Genomic DNA, 20,327 nt, shown 5'->3' on the forward strand with positions numbered 1-20,327 from the left:
CTGAAAGTAAGGAGGTGGATTAAGAATCCAGATGAGACAGACACTGGATGTCAAGCTTGGTCAAATTCTGCTGTTCACAGAAAACACGATTCCTAAGGATTCCAATTTCTAATATTTAATCAGTATCTTTGTCCCACTTTCACAGAACTAAAAATAATAATACCGTCCCTTTATATAAAATCTCTCAAGAATACTATTTGTAGCCCTGTAACATAGCTCGATAAAGTACTCATCAGTCACAACTTAAATTTTACATACCATACTACTATTAAATTAAAGCACTTGAGAGTCATTAGACTTGCCAAAGAGGGTCAAATCAAACATTTGTCTTCCTCAACACCTTGCCGCCTTTCACCACATGGAAAGATTGCTAGAAAACCATTACTTGTCTTCTGACATGAGGATTGTACTCATCTAAATGATTTCTGTGTTTGGGTCTTGTGGGAAACTGCTGTCACTGTTAGTGTGGGAGGGACATGACAGCCCCCATAACCTGAGGAACCTGCACCCAAATATTGTTCCTTATCACATAGCTGGTACAGGATCTCTTCCAGCAAGCTCACTGGGACAGCCGCTTGATCCTTACCAGGGGAACATGTTGAAGAGGGCGAATCCTGGAGTCACCCAGTTTCAGCTTCTGCCTCATGGGGTCCCTCCAGCTGCTGCATGCTGCCTCAGAGTCCTTGGTCACCCTCAGACCGGCTCTGAAAGAGCCCTTAAGCTCTTCTTCCATCCCCTCCACTGGCAGAGGGGAAAGAGGCCTGATAATCATGTAATGACATGTTCTTGTCATCCAGGACATGGAAGCCCCAGTGTGCGAGGAGGACCAGTTCACCCCTACAGCATCCTCCTCCACCAAGATGAACTCAGCCAAGACCACTAGTTAACAGCAGCTCCCTTCTCACCTGCCCAGGGGCACAGGCCTGCTGCTCTACCTCTGCCTCTACCTCTGCCACCTTCCAGCCCAGATGCTGAAAGCCAGGGCGGCGGAGCAGTTGCAGAGGTGAGCAGGACTGCTGCAGAGGCTTTCCCTTCCAGGTAGGAGCAGCAGTCATCAACCAGCTATCTCTCTGCTTATTCCCACACTGCCCAGGTACCATGTGCCTGCTCCCTGCAAACCCGGCCAAGTTCCTGACAGAAGGAGAGCTATACTGGGCCCTGAGTCTCCTGCCTGGGAGACAAAAATCAATACTCCACCTTCTTTTGTTAACGCTCAGACATGTGAACATTAGGGTACAAGTCTGCATTATACCCAAACCACCTCTGCAGGTTCCTGCTACTTCCCATGAGCCATGTTAAGCAAGGGTGCAACCAAAATTGGTTCAACTCAGCTTGCTCACACAACAAAAAACTAATGAAACTGTTCATTTTCCCTTTGGTGAAGATGCAGGATGACAACATCCTACAGCCACACTACCACTAGATTCAACACAGAGGACATCACCTTTTGCAATGACAGCCTGCATTTGTTATAATAGGAAACCACAAAATGCTAGGAATGCCCAAATGCCTCCAAGACAGACCTAAAGAGTGGAAACGATCAGAGAAGCCAGCTACTTATTGTTCTGTGGTCTTCTGTCCCAGTTCCAGCAGACTGAGGCAGTTCTAACTTGTACAAGCTGGCTATGGTGCTTGAAGGACACCACACAGACAGGGGACAGCGAGAGTACAGCATTGTCTACCCCAGCTCTGCTTTGTCCCATTCAGCACCTCCATCACTCAGAGTGTCTGCCACCATATCTAGCACAGTTCCTCTTCAGAGCCAAGTCACAAACTAATGCCGTCATATAAAAATACTATGTTGTGTTTTTACACACAAACAAGCTTTTCAGGGTTATTTCTGTCAACCAAACCAGGCACCAAAAAAACAAAGCTACATGGAAGTGCTGCAAAAAGTAAAAGCAAAACAAAACAAAAAAACCCCAACAGTCCAAGCAACTTCTCACTAGCCAAAGGAAGCACAGGCAAGTGAAGTACTTGTGAACCTGCTAAAATTGACTGAAAAATGCCAGAAAGTCACTTGATTACTTTAAAACCTAAGACTTCTGTGCAGGAAAACTGCCCAACCCAAAATCCTGATGCTCTATTTGAAGCCTGGGTAACTACTCCGGCTTCCTACAGCCTTGAAGAATTCTCCTGCTTTGTGAACTGTGAAATACCATTTGCTGCACTATTCCAGGTGGATAGGCTTTACCAACTTTCTTCCTTGTGATTAAAACCAGAAGATGAGGAATCGAGTGTTTGGGCTTGTATGATTTATATATTTTTATACAAATCTTCTCACCATTCTATCCCTCTGCTCTCCCATCTAATATAAATCCATCTCTTAGTATGATGAGCGTACAGGTTTTAGTGCCTACTTAAATCCTCAGAAGTAAAAGTGCAGCTCACAAAAAATATACCCAGAATCCCAGGCAGTGCACACATCTGCAGAGAACAAGAGTGGAGCAGCCAAACGTTCAGTCAAGGTTCTGGAAGAGGCAGGATACACAAATGCTTACCCTGGTGGATGAATGGGGGAAAGATAAGGAAGAATGTAACACTACAACTATCTTGATATTAAAGATACTGATTCAATTAGCATAATTAGCACATTAACTGTTAATTCTAGCAATGAAACAATTGGTTTACATAAAATTGAAAAAAAACCCTCTCATTTTAACAGAGTAAGAGACTAGCTAGGTTCTTGAACATTGGGTCTAAGTTCTTATGCTGCAGGAAGTACTGAAACATAGAAAGTCTTTCATATGCATATACAGGTTGAGCTCATCCCATAACCAAGTCAGCTGTTTCAACTCAGGTCTCTGACCTAGTTCAAGCCTTGCCCCCTAACTGCTCTATTTCAATAATTACTTTATTTTTCTGAAGATCTGACACTGTTCTTCAGCTCAGGTGTCTGCATCAAACAGACATCTTAGAGTAGGCTATGGGCATTTTTGAACATATAAGTTACTCAATAGTCCAAAACTGAAGTTAGTTGTCACAAACAAGACAAAAGCCACTGCAGAGTTGTAAGAACAAGGGAGAGTTTCACTGGGATTTATATCAAACTGCATTCTTCCCAGATAGTCACAGAGTAAAATATACAAGCTTCTGCTCTCCAGAGAAACTGAAACGGATACATCTCATATGCAAACCAAGTCATCCTAGTTCCTTTTAACACCACCACACTCGTAAAATGCATTAATTGGGGTAGGCCAGAACACACCGTAACAACATCTGGCATTCACCCTTGACTTTTTGAGTAAGACAACAATTATTTTATTAATTAGATGTACAGATGACATTTTAGGGTACAATACTGCTGATTACCTCAATAGCATTTTCATATATACATTACACATACTCATATAATCAATATAAACAGTATGGCTACTATTCTCAATTTGGTCCGTGTCCATATGAGGTTCCTTTTTTTCCTTTTACAATATTAACTGATAGAAAGGGGGGGGGGAAAAATCTATTTAACAGAATTAAAACGAACACCACATTTTGGGGAAAAAATTCTCCTGTTAAGTCCAAACAGCAACATCAAAAGAACAGTAAGGAGAAGATATTCAAACCCTGTAAATCCATGGTGAATTACTAAGTCAACTCCAGGAAAATTCAACCACGGTATCAGCAGTTGCAAGCCTGGAAGCATAACCGGAAGCAAAGTCAACAACAGCTCAAGAGATGCTGCTTCAGGTTACTCTTGCTACCCTTATGCCTGCTTTCAGGCTCCACTCCCCTCTTTGCTCTCGACGCCTGCTTTCTTGGCATCTTTGGTGTCTTCAGTACCTTCCCCTCCTTCCCCCACTAACCCTCTCCCACATGGGTCCTGCGTTGTACTGCTGTTCTCGTCAAAGGGTGCATGCTGCAGCAGCTCAGAGCAAGGAGAAAGCCTCCCTGCTTCTTGCTCCTCTTCCATCACTACCAAGGACCCTGCTGCCCAGGAGGAACAACTACATGACACTCCTCAAGTTATGCTACGCACCAAATCCTTCCCGACTGTCAGCCAAGTTAGCGATTCTCTTTTAATAGACAGAAATTGAGTTACGGTCTTATCCAGAGCAGAGACACGTCCCTAACACCAGCCAAGCTTCTCCTGCCAAATTCAAGCAGAACAAACTCTTCAAAACTCTTTAGGTAAATCACTGCAAAAAGACAAAAAATTTTCCCAAATCCCTCTGAAATGGTAGCTGACACTTCCCAAAAGCATTGAGCCTGAGGGAGTCACAGTATTTGGAAAATTTCTGCCAAAATGGTTGAAATAAGCAAAATTTAAGACCCTGTTTTCAGCTCCTTTAGTTCAGTGTGGATGTCTGTGAAGGCAGGGAGGCTCAGCTGTCATCAATGGACAGGAAGAGCTTCTCCTGAAGAATATTCTTTGCGCTTCATTTTTTTCCCCTCATTCTGTTCAAGGACTAACGAGTTTGAAATCACAAAGCCAACTGGAAGGTGACAAAGTAGGAAAGCCTGGTACTCCCTTTAATCAATAAAAATGAAACTAGGGTAGGTATAGTTTTACACTCTTGAGGAATATGGACTGAAAATAAACCATTCGCTTCCCCCACACACACATAAGTTACCTGCATTTCTGTTTAGTAAGCAATTTCAGCTGAAGCATTTCAAGAAAAATAAACCCAAGCAGCAGCATAACATAACAACATAAAACAGTTAAACTTCAGAATACCGGTTTTACCAGTGTTTCTTTGGGAGCTTGTCACAAGCCATAACTAGGCCACATTATTCACCAGTTTCTAACAACATGGAATATACAAACATAAACCTGAATAACCTAAGAAAACATTTGAATAATATTAATGGGTGTATTACAGCCTCCAAGGCAACAACAATGCCAATTTAGTTTGAAGTCTTCACTTAAATAGAAGCTAACGTTTTAATTATTATGAGCCATAAGAACTAATCTCTTTAAGAAAATAACTGAAGTACTAATGCAAAAGTCAGACCAAATACATAATTTAAGCTACTGACTTTAATCGTATTTTTAAACTGCTGCACTTAAGGTTAATCTGCCCTGAGGCAGGCAGTAAATTGTAACTTAAAAACACTGTCATTTTTAGACAGCAAACACAACAGGTGTGTAAAACCTTCCATGACATTTGTACTTATTTTATACCTCCATGATAAAAATATCGCACCCATAGTAGAATAACATGATTCAGCAAATAAAAACCAGCATGCACTCAAATCAATACTTTCAATAAGTCTGTTTGCTAGTAGAAAGAACTAATGTTACTTACTGCTATTTCTCTGCATGCAGACATAGAAATTCCAGTACCTTCTATTTGCTTTAAAGCATAATCTTTATCATCTTTCCTGTGAAAGAAGAAAAGAAGTTTTTTTTAAAAATTGCACCATGAATTCAAAGTGAGCTCTTCACCACCGTTCAGAGGACAGTTTCTAATTAATACAAATTCTGCATCTTATTTTCTTTTGATTCTTTACTAGGTTAATGTCTGGATACCCATCTAAACTGTAAGCTAACCACACCACCTTGATAAAGTTAAAATATAAATTTGCTCTCACTATATAAATAGGGATTTTTAAAAAAAAAAAACTTTTTTTTTTTAATGCAATGATCAACATTTCTTCCATTCCTTCCTTCTCTTATGAGGAAGAAAACAAAGCAAACATTTAGTACATACTATAAATAAGTCTAGCTAGGGGTACATCTCCCATATATGTATTACTCTGGGACACAGCAAGTCTTCCTCATATTTTAATGAATTCTTGAGTAGCCCAGAAGCAACATCACAGTAACATCTTATCTTTTCTGTCCTCTAGGTCACAAAATGTGTCCTAAAATTATGTTCCTACCAAACCAATAAACCTACCAAGATTAACAAAAAAACCACAAGGTAGCTGTGCAATCTGAAGAATCCAGAGAAATGTTTGTTCAGCTTTAAACGTGTGTAACACTTAAAAACACCACCCCCACCACCCCCCCGTACTTCAACCAGTATGTACCCTACAGTCATTTATTTATTTATATGCAAGCCTATTAGTAACTCCAGCTGCCAAAAGCAAAGTGAACAGGAGATACACTGCAGCAGAAGACGACATTGAACCCTTGCCCATCCTCAGCCTCAAAGAGCTCAAATTTTTAAGAGATGGAGTGCTTGTCCTTCCCACTTGCAGGCTGGCATTCACAGGACTCCTGGGGGACACGGCACTTAACAACAGTATTGCCTTCAATATTTGCAGTGCTCGTATAGCCCCAAATCTCCAGGTTACATAAGAATCCTTATTAATTTTTAATGAATCCAGCTTTCACAGCTATGAAGAGCCACCCCCGAAAAAATGCAACTCAAACATCCTAAAGGCAAATAAAACAAAACTGTAGTTAAGCATTTAAAACATATACACTTGTTTCCTCCAGCTCACACTATGTATCTGCAAGGCTTTGGATTGCTGTATTCCTACCTGAAACACACACTTTCCGCTATTCATCACTACCTTTCTAATCCCTCAAATTATCAGGTCCTGTTCAAGAGATTTTTCATGAGGTTCAAAGACAACCCACTGTTAGCAATAACCTTTCAAAACAGAAAAGAGAGAAAAAGTGGAAGATTAATGGACAAAATCTGAGCACAGTTAATGAGCAGGAAGAATGAAACAGTGAGTGGGCAAGAGCAGGTTTCAGTAAGAGGGCAATTACATGGATTCGGCAAGATAAAAGAGCGGAAAAGATACAGGATCTGACACAAACAGGGGAAAAAAAAAAAGAAGAGTAGGGAGGACGACGACAGAAGACATTAAAAAGCTTCCATATAATAAAAACCTAAAAATTCCTTGTCTGGAAGAGAAAGAGCCAATGCTGAGTGCGGATTTATACATGGCCAAAACAAGGTGGGAATAGGGAACAACAATACCCTATTTCTCACCTTAGAGGAAAACAAGTTTGCATGAAGCCCAAAACCAGGAAACCATTATGGTATTAAGCACATAATTAAACTGTGCAACTCATGATGACAGAATATTATAGGGATCAAAAGTATAAATGGATTTCAAATCAAATTACACAAATTTATGGTGGATAGGGGAGTTATGGACCACTCCATGAGCAGCTACTGAACATAACCCCAATCTGCTTTCCAGCACAGAGATTTCCTGTGCTGCTGATAGAAAAAGATGCAGGGAAATTTTCTCAGCTAAAAACCATTTTACCCTCTATCTGCCTTAGCTAGCAATGGCTCGCAGCCATTACTGGATACAAATATGAAGCAAAACGGAGAGGACTAGAGGTTATTCTCACTGCCCCACATGCTAATCTACTTAGTTTGAGGTGTTTGGAGAGATCCTTATTTCATGAGAAGTGCTACCACACAACTGCTACTGTTACAAGCATTACCACCAACAGAATATGGAGCAAAATGGGTCAGACTAAAGGTTACTCTCATTTTCCTGTTGCTTATCTGCTTAGATTTCAAGGTATCTGCAGGAGAACCCAGCATAATGAGAAGTGCTACCATACAACTGGTATTATTAGAAGCATTTCTGGTAGCACTGTCTACAATGAAGCCTGCTTTACCTTTAAGATTGTACGACTATTTTTAATTGATGAAATTTTTGCCAAATTAAGTCTGGACTAAAATTTTCCATACCAGATGGCAGAGTTTCTCTGGAAATTTTTAGGGGAAAAAAAAAAAACAAAAACTTCAGCTGTTTCCTAGAACAAAACTGGAAGAACACACTTTCAGTTGTGTATGTTAACTCTTTTACAATCCTTGGTTTACTGCTGAAATTTGGCAGGGGGGTTTAAGAACATACCGTTTTGTCTCCTCAAAACAATGGATGAAATAAGCCTCTGAAAATTAATCTTCTCACATTAAAAGGCAGTTAAAGAACTGAGATCCAGAGAGCCCATGCCAAGCCTTGCTCTGCCCTTACAGCAACCCAGGGCTGTTGGGAATTAACCACTCGCTCGTTTGCTCTGCCCAGGTGCTGCATGCAGGAACCAAGAACAAGTGGCCTCTGCCCTGTCCTCAGCCTACCCAAACAGTTTAGAGGAAATATAAGCATGGTAAAAATAAGGAAAAGAATTTACAAATTAGGGAAAAAGCACATTTTCAGCACCACACTGCACTCGCCTCCAGAACCTGAAAAAAATAACCAAAGACTTCCAAGATTTAGATTCTCTGAACTGTGCACGCCCAGTTGAGATACAAAGTAATAAACCAATTCCTAACCCGCTCTAACATCTATTCTGCACTGAGGCTGGTAACCTGCTATGGTTACCCATTACACCATTAGTACCAGCTACCCCATTAACAGAAGAAAGAAAATACTATTTCTACCATTAGGCCAAGCTAGATTTTCTTTATAAAACTTCCTGTAATTCCTTGGGAGACAACAGAACTGGGGGAACAGTTTTTAAAGGGAGCGCTAAGAGTTTACAAAAGGGTTGCAAAGCCAAATGAAAGGCCAAACAGAGTGACCGAGCTTATTTTATACAACTTCCAAAAATATTTTGCCTATAGTCTGTTTACATCATAACACATGCCAAAGGGCCTCGGCATGGTTTTGGGCATGGGCAATTTCCTTCTTTGAAGATAAAGAGATGTTCAATGACAAGACAGGAAAAGGCAAAAAATAAGAAAAAAATGAAAGAAATCTGCTTATAAACATCTTGCACAGCTAACTGAGCAACAGCATTGGCCACTCAGTAGCTTGCATTTTAAGGCTACAGTAAGACTCAAAGCATAATTCAACTAAATTTATCCTTCTAACAGAGAGGGTCCTGTTGGGAAAACGTGTCTACTTTGCTGCCTGGGAATGAGACATTAAGTACGTTCAGCAGCTCTTCCACCTACCAGCAGGCTTAGAAAAACTGGTCGGTCAATCTGCAAACTTATTTTCATACTAATATATTCAGACTTTCCTGCACTTAAGTAGGGTGGCATCTTCAACACAGTAACACTCCCCGCCAGTAACAGGCAACTGTGAGAGCATTAAGAATAAGAGAACTCACTTTGTACATGGCTGCTGGAAATAGCAGTGTTTACTGTAGTCACACACAAACTACATAACCTTGTATAAAAATGTCATTTCCTCAGAGGAACATTAACATCAGAGGCATAAACTTGAAAAAAATGGGTAGCTGCAACATCACTTCCAGTGGACTTTAATGACAAGAACAGATATACCTGCAATATCACTGTAAAAGAGCGTAACTATCTAGTTTTGTTCTTACAGCTTGAATAAACTAAAACAAAAAATGCCACCTGTCAGAGAATTAAGCTAGTAAGTATTATAATGCTGTTTCCAAATATTTTTTTTTTTTAAGTTCTACTGAATTTGGAAGTACAACAGCACCATAAGAAACATTCAGTCTATCTGGGAAAAAAATCAAAGGGAGGAGGAATGCCTGCTGAATGTGAGCACGTCACAAAGCTTTAGTATATTTTAATACTGATATTTCTACCCTTTATTTAGAAGGATACTTTAAGCATAAATATGTTCAGCAAGTGGGAGAAAATATCCTACATGTGGAGAAAAAGGAGGCCTATTACCTAAAGGGCAGTTTAAAAAAAATCAGTTCTACTGTTATTTCATCTCACATATCACATATTTTGTAGCAATGTATTGGCACAACATTATAATATATCCTTTATTCAGATCATTAGATCAATTTAAAATTCAATTGAGTAATAAAAATAGCAGAATAAAGTACTGAAGCCTTAAAATCAGTGGTCATTATTCCAAATTTACATTACCATTAAAAAAGATCTCAAATTCAAAGTTAAACGGTCACAATTTAGGAATAGTTTTGTCTTTAAAAATAAGGAAATGTAAAACTTGAGGGCAGTTAAACATCTGAGGGAGATAGGCTCTACTGTCTTACCACAGGGAACTGTAAATGTAGTTTCCTATTCTGCAGAAAACTCTAAGGAACCTGTTAATTTTTTATGGTTCTTATTCCCTAAAGAACACAAAAATTAAAAGATAATCCCACCAACAAAACACATGGGTTTTTTTTAATTCTACCCTGGAGAATTCCATTGTCATCAATAGTAGTAAAAGTAACACATCCTGAGTAGGTAAAACTGTCGCACTATTGCTAGTCATTCAGGCTCAGCCGTACTAACTCAAAATTCTCTGAATGCATTAAATACAGGATTTTGATTTTACTAGCCAAAAATGCATTTGTGCTGTAGAGCATCTTAAGCTTTGAACAACTCACCTCGATGAACACTGAGTAACTCCAACCCCTAAACTGCACAAACACTACGTACTTCATTATTAACAGCAAAATACAGGCAGGAGCTTTCATACCTGCTAGGGAGCCAGGTAACGCAAAATGCTCTATCACCTACCAGAATTTCAAAAAAGGAAACAGATGAATCAGAGGTTTTATTATACTTTACTTATAAGTATTAGAATAGTGTTCAACATCAAAGATGAAATTTAAACTACAAATGAAAACAAAGATAACATGGAGTTAAACTGTGGTATTCAAGTTAGGTTTCTTGACCCTTCTTCCTGAGTGCTTTACTGAAACTGAACATAGCAAATATATGGACTTACTCCACATGCAAATTTGAGATGGAAGGAAGAACTTAGCAAAACACCCAGCTATACATTAGAATGTGAAAATGAAACACAACAGCAAATTATAACATTTAATAGACTGACTTGGAATTTTCACTTTGTGGCATCATCCCCTGCCTCCTCCCCCAAGTCATAGCAATATTGGGTTTTGGTTTTAAAAATACTAAAATCAGCCTGGTACATACACAACATTCAATGAGGTCTATAGGAAGTAGCAGTAATTCAATTTTTGAAGCTGAAAGATTTTATATGTTTATACTAAATGCCCGAAGAACTTCTGTATACACAGCAAACACTTAAACACGCAGCAAAACAATACAGTGTTTTCTAGAAAGCGTGGAAAGACAAGAGCAGACTGGTACCCATTCAAATGATGAAGAAGAATAGAATTACCCCTTTTTCCTCTTTCAACACCACATTTATGGCACCATAAATCTTGCCAGAATAAGATATTTATACCAGGAGTTCTATTTATTTTTGCATTTTATAGCTACTAGCTACCAACCCAGAAAATGGGTGTGATGGAAAACCAAGTGACAAAGGACACAAAAGAGGCTGAGGTTCTCAATGCCTTCTTGGCATTGGTCTTCACATCACAGTCCACTCGCACAACTACCACGTTTCCAAAGTTAGTGGCACACTCCTGGTGAAAGGAAGTAGAGGAAAACCAAATTAGGGATGACATCAACAAACTGGACACACACAAGAGGTCCATGTGACCAGGTGGGCTGCATTCAAGGGTGCTTAATGGAGATGTCAAATGTCAACGCAAAGTCACTCTATTATCTACGAAAGGTCATGGTGATCATGGCAGGTTCCTGACGATTCAAAAAGGGCAAATATCAGAAACATCTTCGAGAAGGGCAAAAACGTTCAATGATATTATAGGCTAATCAGCCTCACCTCAGTCCTTGAAAAGGTTATGCAGCAAACCCTCCTGGGAAGCTATTTTCAGGCCCATGAAGGAAAAGAAATGACTGGGAACAGCTGGCAAGGATTTTCCAAGGATGAGTTGTGCCTTATCAACCTGATTGTCCTATACAATGAGAGGACTGGCTCTATGGACAATGGAAAAGCACCGGATGTTACCTTGCCCTTAGCAAAGCTTGTGACATGATCTCATAGTATACTCGCGGCCAAATTGGAGAGCAGGGCCAGCTAACTACAGCACAGATGAAAAATCGATTGGACTACCAGGCTTAACTGGTTGTAATCAATGGTATAAATCCAACCGGGTACCAGTTACCCGTGCATCCCTCGGGGGCAGATACAGGGGCTGATATAACATCTTCATTAACAAATGGACAATGGCATGGAAGGCATCCTCAGCAAATCCACAGACGACACTAAATTGGGGACAGTGGTTGATGCATTGAGAAACTGAGCTGCCATTTGGACGGAGCTCAACAGACAGGAAAAATGGGCAGGCAAGAACCTCAGAAAGTTCAAAGACAAGTGCAAACATTTGTCTCTAGTTTGGAATAAACCCACGCAACTGGACTAGAGGGTCAAGTACCAAGTGGGTCAAGAGCAGCTTTACAGAGCAAGACCCGGGGGTCCTGGTGGACAAGCTGAACACGACACAGCAATGTGCCCCTATGGCAAAGGCAGCCAACCAAATCCTGGGCTGTATTAGCAAGAGCGTACCCAGCAGGTAGAAAGAGGTGATTATTCCTCTATAGTCAGCACTATGGAAGTACATCTGGGAGCTCCATGTTCAGTTTTAGGCTTTCCAGCACAAGAAAGACACTGACATGCTGAGCAAGTCCAGCAGAGCAGCAGGAGTCTGAAGTACGTAACACAAAAGGAGAGGCTGAGCGAGCCAGCTTTGTTCAGCCTTCAGAAAAGGTTAAGGAGGGATCGTATCACTGCCTTCAGTTAGCTAATGGGGGGGTACAGGGAAGGAGTCAGACTCTTCTTGGAGGTGCCCAGAAAACTGATGAGAGGCAGCAGTCAAATGGCAAAAAGAGAAATTCCAATTAGATATCATGAAGAAAAAAACACGGGTAGTCAAAAAGTGGAAGAAATTTGCTAGAAATCTTCGTGCTCAGAGATATTTAAAACTCAGCTGGATAAGAACCTGAGCAGCCTAAGCCTATTTCAAAGTTGGTCCTGCTTTGAGTGGAGGTTAGGCCAGGTGCCTTCTAGAGATCCCTTCCAACCTAAAGTATTCTAGGTGGGATTGAGAGATAGGATATTACTTTATTGAAGATTCATCTGAGACCGTAAGTAGTTTCACAGCTGTGCAGTACATTTATTATGCATTTTCAAGACACACAGCTAATTCCTAATACTGTTTTCCAACTCTGACAATATTTCCAAATTTAGCTAGAAAAGAGAGCTATTCTGGATGCATATGTACATAACTTTGAGGACCACTTACTATAGAAAGATATAAAACTTTTCACCTTTTCAATATAATTTAGTGACGACACAACATTGAATTTAATCTCTTACTGGAATAGTGAACTTTATTCAATATTTACAGTTTGTTCTAGTATTTACAATGTGTGCAACTTACTCTTGAAAAAGTCATTCTATGACTTGTTGTAAAACTAAAGCAATGCACAGATGTTGCTACTTGTACACATGCTAAAAAAGACACCCAAATGTTAATTTTTTTTTTTGTGAAAAATAATAATCCTTTAGAATTATATTTGTACTTAGTAGTATAAATAGTGGTATCTAAACATCCCAATCTTAATATAGCCTGCAGATGATTTGGATGGACGCCACCCAAATCAAGAATAAATTCTTTCTACCCACTGGATTTCAACAGCTTTCACACAGATTCCACAAACTTACCCATGTGCTTTGTGCCTACACGCAGAGAACCGCAGAGATATAACAAAACCCCTTCATCCCTAAAGGGAGTTGACTTTGTCCCCAAAGACCACTGCACTCCGACAAGACCAGTGTATTTTAGAAGTGGACTTACTACAGCACTGTACTGGTTTTGGCTGGGATGGAGTTACTTTCTTCATAGTAGCTCCTATGGGGCTATGTTTTGGATTTGTGACTGAAACAAGGCTGGTAACACACCCATGTTTTAGTTACAGCTGAGCAGTGCTTAGACAGCATCAAAGTCTTTTCTGCTCCTCACACCACCCCCACCAGCAAGTAGGCTGGGGCTGCACAAGAAGTTGGAGGGGACACAGCCGGGACAGCTGACCCCAACTGACCAAAGGGATATCCCCATACTGTATGATGTCATCCTCAGCAATAAAAGCTGTGGGTAGAAGAAGGAGGAAGGGTGGGCATTCAGAGTTACGGTGTTTGTCTTCCCAATAAGCGTTACATGTGATGGAGCCCTGCTTTTCTGGAGATGGCTGAACACGTGCCTGTCTATGGGAAGCAGTGACTGAATTCTTTATTTTGCTTTGCTTGTGCGCACAGCTTTTGCTTTACCTATTAAACTGTCTCGATCTCAACCCATGAGTTTCTGCATGTTCACCCTTCTGCTCCTCTCTCCCATCCCACTGCAGGGAGCGAGTGGCTGTGTGGGACTGAGTTGCCTACCGGGGTTAAACCTCAAGAAGCACATCCAAGATACACAGCCTCAATAACTGAAGAACACACCAAAGTATTGAGTTTACTTAGGTTTATAATCACAGTCCAACTAGCTGAGACTGAAAAAAGTTTCAAATTGTAAAACATTTAAATGTATGAAACCCAGTGGTTATCACTGCATACATTTAAATGTACAAAGCTGGACAGGTATACCTGTTCAGAATGAGATAACACTTCTGCAAGGCTAGAGGATAACAGTCAAATAGCAAAGATGATGTGCATCAGCAGAAAAGAAATTGTATAGGAAAAAAATTGGTACTAACAACATGGTACAAAGGCTGAGAAATTGCATTATAAGCAGCTGACTTCCCAGAAAGCACACCGTAGGTCAAAACTTTGTCAAATTAATTAGTACACATAGTAAGTCTGATCACTGACCCTGTACCTTCAGGTAAACCTAAAATAAAGAGCAAAATCTTACAAATCATTCTCCAAAACAAAAAAATCTGAGCTAACAGTGATGCAATGATAGCCACTTCATCTTTTTGTAATTCCATTTTTACAAAACCTGCTGGGCTTCATACATTTAAATGTTTTACAATTACATTGATAAAAAGAACTGAAAACTAACAGTGAATGCACAATAGCTTGCTTTAAGCCAATGGTTTGCTGCTGAAAGAATCCCATCTTCATCGCCACATACACTCCTGTGCCTTTGCGCTAGAGCCCGGGCACTCATTTTCAGATGGAGATGAGCTTATTCAGAGAGTGGAAAAGTATTTCCAGTGTTTTGTTTGGTACGCTTTCTGCCACATTAGTGAGTTGAAACGGCCTGCTGAATGCTCAGATGAGCACTGGAGTTGTCTAGCGGCAGAGAGCAGGCATAGCAGAAGCACAGTGCTTTCTGTCCACCTTCAGGATGAAGTTAATCTTCCCACGAATGCTTTCGTTCCACGTCAGCTTGAGGCAATACACTCACCTTTGCCAGAAAGCTGCAGCTAAGTGCTACACCCACTGCAGAAATAATTCCATTCACTAAAAAAAACCTAACCATTGCTGAAGCAGTAGACTTTTTCAAAATATGGAACTTATATAAACCAGAATTATGTCATTCACAGCTGTTTGAGGGTCATTTTACTTTATATATAATGCATAAAGCATCAGTAAATCATTTCCAAAATGAGATTATTCTTAAAAGACTAAATTTTCCAAGGGCCATTTGTTGTGGAAAGGTTTTTGTTCGGTTTTGAGAGCAAACAAAAAACACATTTCAGTTTTATTAGCTAAAACAAGTTGGATGAAGCAAGACCAAAAGATAAACATTAGCCCACATTACTGCTTCTTCCTTTGACTGAATTGAAAAACATTTTGAAAAATGGGGTAGCCCTATAACATGCATTAAACCTACAGAAAATAGGTTAACATTATCTTCTCTATTATAAACTGCCTTCTACACAACCAAAGTGTGACTATTTTTAAAAGTTCAGATTTATTCAAGCCCAGAGTATTTAAATGTATTTACAATCAGCTTAAAGTTTATCCCATCACAGATTCTAGCTTGTTCCTTTCACAGAAGAAATCTGCCAAAAATCAGATAAAACCCCAGATTCTGTCATGAAAGCCTGCTATATATATATTAATAAATGAGACGGGATCATGAATAACGTAACCCAGTCAGGAAAGCTGGCAGTCTGAGCTACTTCGTTGAGGCTTTCAGCTCAAAAGAGTAGTTCACAACCATTATTCTCTCCTCTACAAAGTTTCCTGTAAAAACTTTCCAGGAACAGGTGAAGAGAATAAAGAGCAGTTGGTACTACTTAATCTGCAGACAAAGATAATTACAGTTCATAAAGTAGTTGACTTCTTATATATTTCTGGTTGCCACCACAAGCAGCGCCTTGCACCCATTCTAACGTGGCTGCTGGCATCAGTACATGCTTTACGGTTTCACACACTTTTGTAACAGTGCCACTACCAAAGAGGAAATTTCAGACTTTTTCCATACTCCTACAGTAGTAAGCGCTGTCTACTTCTTCTCTAACTTCAAATGTGAGGATATGCAAGAAAAATATGAATCAAAAAATGCATGGAAGTATGTTTAAAAAAAATACATAGTGAACAATTGCCTACAATCAGCTAGAGCTGGATCGGCCGACTGCAAACAACACGGCACCCCTGCCATACCAGCCCTCCGCGCACAACCAGGAGCAGAGCTGCGTTGGCACACAGATTTCCGAATGACCCGAGGCCGTGGCCGGGAAGAGGGAGCAGCCAGCACAATCCCCTGCCAACACCACCAACCTCCTCAGGAGTCAGTGCCGGTCTAGACCCACATCGTAGCAGTGCAACCCCTGACGAGCCACCGTCTTCTCTGACAGGTACGCTTCCAGGGGCACGTCCTCATTGCTGTAGGTGTTGCTGATTTGCAGGAACTCTCAAATGATATTGGTATGTATCTATTATCAGAAAGACAGGCTACGTCTTGCCTGGTTTCATAGAAAGAATACAACAGATGAAGCCAGAATAAAATTAGTCTAAGGCAAAAAAAAAAAAAAAAAAAAAAGCATCACATCCTTTATCTCCTAAGGTTCCTTTTCCTTTGCTTCTGAAGAGTGCAAGAACAACTAGAGGTGAACAACACAGTGGAAATCCAGGACCCCAAATTTTAATTTCACCTTAACATAGTAATTCTGGATACCAGATGAAGCAGAAACATGTCAGTAGGAAAGCACTGCTACATGCTTGCCCATCTTTACTTCCTAAAGATCTGCTAGAGGTAACCGTCAAAGACAGCTGGATGGACCTTTCATAAGATCCAGAGCAACCACTCTTATTAATCAATACAGCCCTTAATTTTATAAAGGCATGTCGTAGATTACAGCTACACTGATACAAGTTTCAACCAATGTGCTGTATGATCACAATAAGTTTTGGTGAGCCTTAGGAAGTGTTTGCATAGTCATATCATTAAACTTAAGTAAACTGCAAAACTTGGAGAAGTTGACAGAAACTTCATATTTAAATTATTTACCCTGCTGATCTCTCCTTTTTCTCTTTTTCTTCCAGAGACGTAACAAAAATATATTACTATCTTAATGCTAGGCAGTGCTTATCTTCAAGTTTGTCAATAATTTCTAGCTGAATTGAAATCTAACTTAGAGAATGACTAATAGAAAAATCACATTTAAATGTAAATACTAAACAACCTAGCAGAAGAGAAAATTTAAAGACTTATCTCTAAGGTAACATTTTAACAAATTTGCATGGCTAGGGTTTTTCTTCCTTTTAAAGATACGGACATGATGCACAAAAATGCTAACAGGTAAACCAGCATATTCAAAGGCAGGAAAGAGCCAGTTTGTGCTCTTTCTTTTTGCTACTAGGCCCCCGCCTCAGTAACATACATTTTATCCCAAAAGTAGTGCTTCAGCATGACTAAGTCTTGCTAACACTTTAGTATGCAATTTTTAGATACAGTGTGCTTTAAGACAAAAAAACCCTTTACAAAAGGATAGAAGAGTACAAAAAACACAGTTTGTGACTGAAGCACATTTAATGGACTTGGATCTAAATTTACAAGATGTCATGTGAAAATAAAAAGGCATATTACTCACCCAAATGCTAACACAAAGAAGGTATTGCAGGGGAAGATGCTCTAAAAGAACTGAATTTATTAAAGGTCTAACTCAGGCATTTATTCTTTTTCCATCCCCAAAATACTTACAGGACATGGCAAGATTGCTGTGCCAGAACAGCATCATTATTCTTATCAGATAGCAAGGCTTATGCTGAGAATATTTTCTACTTCAAAACAAATCCTTCAGCAATCAGACCTTTTTGTGGGTAAAGAAAAGGTCATTTCCACAGCTGGAGGAAAAACCATCAACAGCAAGCCAATAAACACTAGGGCTTCTGAGACAGCTGATACTATGTGGTGAATGGCAATTACTGATTCACTTTATTCCTTTTGTTCTTGGATTTTTTTTTTTAAATTAACACCTTTCGCCACAACATGTAGTTTGGCAAGAAGTTCAAAGTAACCAAATAAATTCAACGATACACTGTACCTGCGGTTCTTCTGATCTAAGAATTTGCCGCTGTCAAAAGAAAAGCCTTTTCCTGACATCTCTGCCTTGCTGCTCCTAGCCAGAAAATCCCTCCCCTTACGCCAGCTCTGATCTATGCCACACTCCTCCATGACATGATTCACCTTCTACATTCAGTAAAGTTACCCACTTCTTTTTTCCTGGGTTAACAAATTCTGTTAGCCTACAGTGGGGTATGATGAGTATCAAAACCAGCACTGAAGTATGTGGTAAGAGCAAAAGACAATGAAGGAATGGGTAGAGGAGAGAGATGGAGGACAAAAAGCAAGATACCACTCACTTCACTCCCTGCTTTCTGGTGGTGGTGAAACCACGGGGAGTATGGTTGGCCATAATTTTAAAATAAAGAAATATTTAAAAACAAACCAACGCCCCCACCTAATCCTGCAATTAACTCCAGCACAAAAGTTCCACAGAAGCAAGAATTCCTGGGATTTAAGTATTTTCTCCTCCCTTCTCCCACAAAATTGTAATCTGACAACCAGCCTAAAAACTAAGTTTTAAAACCACACAATTACGAAGATTGTTCCTGTGAGGAGACTAGTTGATGGGCAGCAATACCCCACTCCACACTCAAAGCTCCATGCTGCTTTATTAAAGGACGTGGCAGTCTCACCAGTACTTTTGTATAAAGCAATACAAGAGGTAGCTATGCAAATTCTCTATAAAAGATTGCTGTATTTCATTGGCACTTTCCTCCTTCTCTCAGATTGCTCTTAAGTCACCTCAATATTTGTACCACTTCAAAAACTAGAAGTTGCATAAAGACAGCACAGCATTTCAAAGCATCTGTTCTGAAAAGCAAACCACAAACAGGGCTAAAGCACTGATCTAAACTTCAGAAACCCATAGTTTCATTGGGTAACTTCCATGTTTGGTACATTTTTTTTCAGTAGTCAAATCTGTGAAATTATTTGGTTTACATGGAGGAAACAACATATTTGCTGCTTTAAAAAAAAATCTTGTGATGAGAAGCTTTGTAAGTCACAGATTTGCCTAACAGTCACAAACATACTACTGAAGGAGCTACAGGTTCACAGATTATATTTTCTTATTTAAAAGCTCTTAATGGGTTTGTTTATCTTTCATAAATTTATCCAGTCACTGAACAACTGTTTCCTGTCTTCTCAATGACACTCAGGATTTCAGACTCTCCCTGTCCCTCACTCTCACAGATGCACAAGAGTCCTCATCTATGGGTATGACTGAAGTTTTCATACAGACACTGCTCCACATTTCTGAGTATTCTTGTTGGCCCTCCTCAGGGCTATTATACCCTGCCTGGGATGAAGGGATTAGAAGTGCCTACAATACTGCAAATAGGATTTACAGCAACAATGACACCATGCTTTGTGCCCTGCTCCATTGCTAGTAAGTCGTGTGATTCTCTCTGCTTTTTAGCAATTACTTGCACTGAGCTAGCACTTTCACAAAACTGTCATTATAGACTCCAAAATCTTTTTCTTAAGTAGTAATAAATGCAGAGGCTACCGTTGTGTGAGTAAAGAAAGGACCATTTTCCCATACGCATCACTTCAATGAGTATGATACATTATCGGAGAAGGACTTTGTGATACTGAGGGCCAAGCCTTCACAATCAGTCCTTGCCTTCACTATCCCAAGTAACTCCCCCTCATCAGCAAAGCTGCTTCCCAACTATTTATGACAAGTGATTCCCAAACAAAACGGCTGAGCAACTCAGATTCCTGAGAAATACCAATGACCTCTCACCATTCATTCACATCTTTAACTAGCTTCTCTATCCAGAGAAGAACCACCTCTATGTTCAGCTTAAGTCTTTGGTAGGGGACTTCACAGAATGCCTTTTGGAAATCCTATCTAGATTACATCAACTATGTTGCCTTAACCTATACGTTAACTCCGTCAAAGGATTTTAATAGACTTTGGAGATGTTGAATGTGTTTTATAAGGCTGTTGTCTCTTCAACTTGGCACCTTTCACGTGTCCACTATCTCTACTCTTGGTTCAGCTTACTAGTTAGTATTTTCCACTCTTCCAATAACTCCTTTTAAAAACTGAGGTCACCAGTGCCTCTTTCCAGTCTTCTGTGATGGGGACAATTTAAAGGATTGGGTTATACTTTCTGGTTAGTCATTTGCTTATTTCATTCTTGAACTCCTTCAGATTTGTCAA

The 20,327-nt window shown here is 39.8% G+C and overlaps 1 protein-coding gene across 3 annotated transcripts in view; it reads right to left on the reverse strand.

Moving 5' to 3' along the window:
• CDK8 (cyclin dependent kinase 8) overlaps positions 1 to 20,327 on the reverse strand; it is an 84,806-nt gene that overhangs the window by 53,693 nt on the left and 10,786 nt on the right. For all 3 annotated transcript variants that reach the window (XM_075716040.1, XM_075716032.1, XM_075716046.1), the window contains exon 2: positions 5,247 to 5,322. In XM_075716040.1, the coding sequence (XP_075572155.1) occupies positions 5,247 to 5,322 (76 nt within the window). The remainder of the gene's footprint in view (positions 1 to 5,246; positions 5,323 to 20,327) is intronic.

The sequence above is a fragment of the Pelecanus crispus genome, chromosome 1, assembly GCF_030463565.1.
Source record: "Pelecanus crispus isolate bPelCri1 chromosome 1, bPelCri1.pri, whole genome shotgun sequence".
NCBI lineage: Eukaryota > Metazoa > Chordata > Aves > Pelecaniformes > Pelecanidae > Pelecanus > Pelecanus crispus.